Source organism: Theropithecus gelada, chromosome 3, assembly GCF_003255815.1.
Source record: "Theropithecus gelada isolate Dixy chromosome 3, Tgel_1.0, whole genome shotgun sequence".
NCBI lineage: Eukaryota > Metazoa > Chordata > Mammalia > Primates > Cercopithecidae > Theropithecus > Theropithecus gelada.
Window position 1 is genome coordinate 173,464,723 of NC_037670.1, and position 6,009 is coordinate 173,470,731.

Below are 6,009 nucleotides of genomic sequence, written 5' to 3' on the forward strand. Positions count from 1 at the left end.
AAAAAAAAAAAAAAAAAAAAAAAAAAAAAAAAGAATGAAACAGGGACCAGGTGTGGTGACATTTTTTTTTGGAGGGGACGGAGTCTCACTCTTTGCCAGGCTGGAGTGCAGTGGCACAATCTCGGCTCACTGCAACCCCCGCCTCCCGGGTTCAAGTGATTCTCCTGCCTCAGCCTCTTAAGTAGCTGGGACTACAGGCACCCACCACCACGCCCAGCTAATTTTTGTATTTCTGGTAGAGACAGGGTTTCACTGTGTTGGCCAGGATGGTCTTGATCTCTTGACCTCGTGATCCACCCGCCTCGGCCTCCCAAAGTCCTGGGATTACAGGCATGAGCCACCGCACCCAGCAGAGACAGCTACTCTTAAAACAATTCAGGCCCGGCGCTGTGGTTCACCCTTGTAATACCAGCACTTTGGGAAGCCAAGGTGGGCAGATCGTGAGGTCAGGAGATTAAGACCATCCTGGCCAACATGGTGAAACCCCGTCTCTACTAAAAATACAAAGATTAGCCAGGTGTGGCAGCATGCACCTGTAGTCCCGGTTACTCAGGAGGCTGAGGCAGGAGAATTGCTTGAACCCAGAAGGCAGAGGTTGCAGTCAGCCAAGATTGCATCATTGCACTCCAGCCTGGGTGACAGAGTGAGACTACATCTCAAAAAAACAAACACTTCATTGTATACCCTTCAAAAATAGCTTTTCTGAAGTATTCAGACCCCACTGTAAAAGTTGTGAGGTAGGGATATCTTAGGTTAAAGATATACAGAACACTTCATAAATGTGTGCTAGGTGTGCTCCTATTTGGACAATCATGGCATCCTGACAGTAAGTCATGACTAAAGGCCCCTCATAAATAATATTTAGTCACCTGGACCACATTACATTGCTCAAATATTCTCATGCAACAATGTCTACCCTTGAGTAAGGATTAACAATGTTGACCAAAGTATTAACAATAGATTGCAGGGTAAAAATACCTTTCTGAGTTAATTTCTGAGAAATCTTGCTACCTGAGAAACAGGAGCATCAAGTGACTGTGACCCCTTACACGATCCAGTTCCATGACCTACCCACAAAGGTGAACAGGTCTTACCTAGAGAGACGAGAGTCTCATAATTGCTTCTCATCACATGCTTGTAAAGCTCCTTCTGCCATGCCTCTAGATCCTGCCATTCTTGCTCCGAGAAATAAATGGCAACATCCTCAAAAGTCAGAGGTAGCTGAAATTGTAGACATAAGACACATGCATTCATGATTGCTTCAAAATAACTCCAGCTCCTTCTCCTTGTTAATTTAAAAGAATTTTGCAGTGGACACATGTTTCTGGTTGTTCAGCAACTTCTTCCTGGAGAACTACTCCTTCCCCTACTCCAATTACATCGTTCTGCTGTTAACCACTACATCCCCCACTCCACATTTCATTATGCTTGTTCAAAGTATATATACATAAGTAGAGTATGGAATTATTTTCTTTACAAAATGGGAACAAATCACTTTGTAACTTCATTCACTTAATATGTCACAGAGCTCTTTCCAGGTCAATAATATATATTGAGGCAAACTCATTTTTTTGGTAAACTCGCACTTATATTCCATGAGTAGATATACCCCACCGATGGGACATATATTGTTTCCATTTCCCTTATAAATTACAGTATTCAGCTGGGCACGGTGGGTCATGCCTGTAATCCCAGCACTTTGGGAGGCCGAGGCAGGCAGATCACAATGTCAGGAGTTTGAGATCAGCCTGACCAACATGGTGAAACCCCGTCTCTACTAAGAATACAAAAATTAGCCAGGTGTGGTGGCGTGCGCCTGTAATCCCACCTACTCAGGAGGCTGAGGCAGGAGAATTGCTTGAACCTGGGAGGCAGAGGTTGCAGTGAGCAGAGATCGCGCCACTGCACTCCAGCCTGGGTGACAGAGCGAGACTCAGTCTCAAAAAAAAAAAAAAAAAATTACAGTATTCTCATATGCTTCCTATGTATTAGTGCTTTTAATTCTGCAGGATAAAATCTAAAAAGGAGAACTATTAAATCAAAGAGGATACACATCTTCAGTTTTAATAGATAACATCAGATTGCCTTGCAAAAAGAATCCAGCACATTTACCCTTGCTATTAACATGAGACTTCTTGTTTCTTTACACCTTTGCCAGCACAAGATGTTCTCAAACCTTATTTTTTGCCAATGTGGGGTGGCAAATTGTATTTCAGTATTTTAATTTACATTAATTTGTAAGGCTGGAAGTCCTAGCCAGAGCAGTCAGGCAAGAGAAAGAAATCAAGGGCATCCAAATTGGAAAACTATCTCTGTTTGCCAATGATATGATCCTCTACCTAGAAAACCCTAGACTCCTCCAAAAGACCCCTAGATTTGACAAATGAATTCAGCAAAGTCTCAGGTAACAAAATTAATGTATATAAATCAGTAGCACTGCTATACACCAACAGCGACCAAGCTGAGAAATCAAGAACTCAGTACCTTTTACAATGGCTGAAAAACACAATAAAATGCCTAGGCATACACTTGATATGGTTTGGCTGTGTCCCCACCCAAATCTCCTGTTGAATTGTAATCCCCAGGGTTGGAGGAGGGGCCTGGTGGGAGGTGACCTTATCATGGGGGCGGACTTCCCTTGCTGTTCTCATGATAGTGAGTTTTCACCACATCTGGTTGTTTAAAAGTGTGTAGCACTTCCCCCTTCGCTGCCTCTCTCCTGCTCCAGCCATGAGAAGACCATATGATTGTAAGTCTTCTGAGGCCTCCCCAGAAGCAGAAGACTAAGAGTTACCAGCAATTGGTTTTGAATTTTATTGCTTTTCTAAAAACTGCATTAGAAAAAATGCAATGTATGCAAATGTTTAGTATTATTTAATATTTGTGTTTATTATGGTTGACGGGATAAATGGATACTTCCTGAGGCTCACAACTAGGAGTACGTAAATTATATATTTGTTAGTTTAAAACACTCTAATTACATAAGCATACATTCCACCTTTTATTGAACTACCATTGTTATTGCCATATATCCTTATTTTCTATGGGTATTAAAGTTTATCTTGTTTCAACTTTATTATTTTTTTTTATTTTTTGAGACGGCATCTCTCTCTGTTGCCAGGCTGGAGTGCAGTGGCGTGATCTTAGCTCGCTGCATCCTCCACTTCCCAGATTCAAGCAATTCTCCTGCCTCAGCTTCCTGCGTAGCTGGGACTACATGTGTGCACCACCACACCTGGCTAATTTTTTTGCATTTTTAGTAGAGACAGGGTTTCACCATGTTGGTCAGGCTGGTCTCCAACTCCTAACCTCAAGTGATCCACCAACCCTGGCCTCCCAAAGTGCTGGGATTACAGGCATGAGCCACCATGCTCAGCCTATTCATCTTTTATTTTTATTTATTTTGAGATGGACTCTCACTGTGTTGCCTAGGCTGGAGTGCAGTGGTACGATCTCGGCTCACTGCAACCTCCACCACCCTGGTTCAAGCGATTCCCCTGCCTCAGCCTCCCGAGTAGCTGCGATTACAGGCACATGCCACCACACCGGACTAATTTTTTTGTATTTTTAGTAGAGACGGGGTTTCACCATGTTGGCCAGGCTGGTCTCGAGCTCCTACCTCAGGCAATCTGCCCACCTCAGACTACCAAAGCACTGGGATTACAGGTGTCAGCCACCACGCCCAGCCAGTCTAGTCATATTTTTTTTTTTTTGAGACGGAGTTTTGCTGTTTTGCCCAGGCTGGAGTGAAGTGGCACGATCTCAGCTCACTGCAACCTCTGCTCCCCGGGGTTCACGCGGCTCTCCTGCCTCAGCCTCCTGAGTAGCTGGGATTATAGGCGCCAGCCACCAAGCCCAGCTAATTTTTTTATCTTTAGTAGAGATGGGGTTTCGCCACATTAGCCAGGCTGGTCTCGAAATTCTGACTTCAGGTGATCCACCCACCTTGGCCTCCCAGTGCTAGGATTTACAGGCATGATCCACTGCACCTGGCCAAAGTTTTTTTTTTGTTTTTGTTTTTGTTTTTTAATTTTAGTTTCAGGCCTATATGTGCAGGTTTGCTATATAGGTAAATTGCATGTTGTGAGGGTTTGGTGTGCAGACTGTTTCATCACTCAGGTAATTAGCATAATACCCGGTAAGTAATTTTTCAGTCCTCATTCTCCTCCCACCCTCCACCTTCAAGTAGGCCCCGTGTCTGTTATTCCCTGCTTTGTATCCATATATACTCAGTGTTCAGCTCACCCTTATAAGCGAGAACGGCACTTTGTTTTCTACTCCTGTGTTATCTCACTTAAGATAATGGCCTCCAACCCCATCTATCTTTCTGCAAAAGATATGATTTTCTCTTATGGCTGCATAGTATTCTATGGTGCATATGTACATTTTCTTTATCCAGTCTGCCATTGATGGGCATTTAGGTTGATTCCACATCTTTGCTATTGTGAATAGTGCTGCAACGAACATGTGCAAACATGTGTCTTTATGCAAAACAATTTATATTCCTTTGGGTATATATTCAATAATGGGATTGCAGGGTCAAATGGTAATTTTGGCTGGGCGCGGTGGCTCACGCCTGTAATACCAGCACTTTGGGAAGCCGTGGTGGGCAGATCACCTGAGGTCAGGAGTTCGAGACCAGCCTGGCCAACATGGAGAAACCCTGTCTCTACTAAAAGTACAAAAAATTAGCTGGGTGTGGTGGCACGTGCTTGTAATCCCAGCTACTCAGGAGGCTAAAGCAGGAGAATCGCTTGAACCCGGGAGGCAGAGGTTGCAGTGAGCCGAGATGGCACCAGCCTGGGCAACAGAGCAAAAGTCCATCTCAAAAAAAACCAAAAAAAGGTAATTCTGCTTTCAGTTCTTTGAGAAATCACCAAACTGCTTTCTACAATGGCTGAACTAATTTACATTACCATCAGCAGTGTATAAGTGTTCTCTTTTCTCTGTAACTTTATTTTTTTTACTTTTTAATAGCTACTCTGATACAGTTTTTTTTTTTTTGGTTGTTTGTTTTTTGAGACGGAGTCTTGCTCTGTTGCCCAGGCTGGAGTGCAGTGGCACGATCTCGGCTCACTGCAACCTCCGCCTCCCGGGTTCACGCCATTCCCCTGTCTCAGCCTCCCAAGTAGCTGGGACTACAGGCGCCACCACCACGCCCAGCTAATTTTTTGTATTTTTAGTAGAGACAGGGTTTCACTGTGTTAGCCAGGATGGTCTCGATCTCCTGACCTCGTGATCCACCCGCCTCGGCCTCCCAAAGTGCTGGGATTACAGGTATGAGCCAACGTGCCCGGCCCTGATACAGTTTTGATTTGCATTTCTCAAATGATTAGTGATGCTGAGCATTTTTTCATGAGCTTGTTGGCCATGTGTATGTCTTCTTTTGAGAAGTGTCTGTTCATGTCCTTTGCCCATTTTTTAATGCAGTTGTTTTTTGCTTGTGAATTTAAGTTCCCCGTAGATTCTGGATATTAGACCTTTATCAGTTGCATAGTTTGCAAATATCCCATTCTGTAGAGTGTCTGTTTACTCTGCTGATAGCTTCTTTTGCTGTGTAGAAGCTCTTTAGTTTAATTAGGTCCCATGTGTCAATTTTTGTTTTTGTTGCAGTTGCTTTTGGAGTCTTCATCACAAAATCTTTGCCAGGGCCTATGTCCAGAATGCTATTTCCTAGGTTATCTTCCAGGGTTTTTATAGTTTTAGGTTGCAGGGGCCTTTGAAAACAGTATGCTGAGAATAGATAGGGCTCAAGGACAGTATCTCCAACTGAACTTTTAATGAACTCCCGTAGGCGCCAAGAAGGCGGGTAGATAAGAAAGAATATAGAAACAAGGTACTGAGTAGAAGGTTACATGTGGGAAAAGAAAGTTTGTTTTGCATTGCATTCTTTCTGCTGACGTGAGGTTTATGGAGTATAAATAAAGTGAGGCGGAGGCTCTGAGTGCGGCCGCCATGTTCTCTGTGTGTCTTTGTCTTTGTGTGTGTTCTTTCATTCTCCACCACCCC

At 43.6% G+C, this 6,009-nt stretch overlaps 1 protein-coding gene across 2 annotated transcripts in view; it reads right to left on the reverse strand.

Moving 5' to 3' along the window:
• Positions 1 to 6,009, reverse strand: part of ZNF786 (zinc finger protein 786) — a 33,858-nt gene that overhangs the window by 10,284 nt on the left and 17,565 nt on the right. Inside the window, exons 2-3 of one of the 2 annotated variants that reach the window (XM_025379930.1) lie at positions 4,136 to 4,454; positions 1,095 to 1,221 (exon numbers count right to left, since the gene is read on the reverse strand). In XM_025379930.1, the coding sequence (XP_025235715.1) occupies positions 1,095 to 1,128 (34 nt within the window). In that variant the 5' untranslated portion in view covers positions 1,129 to 1,221; positions 4,136 to 4,454. The remainder of the gene's footprint in view (positions 1 to 1,094; positions 1,222 to 4,135; positions 4,455 to 6,009) is intronic. The other variant, XM_025379929.1, reaches the window with a different exon arrangement.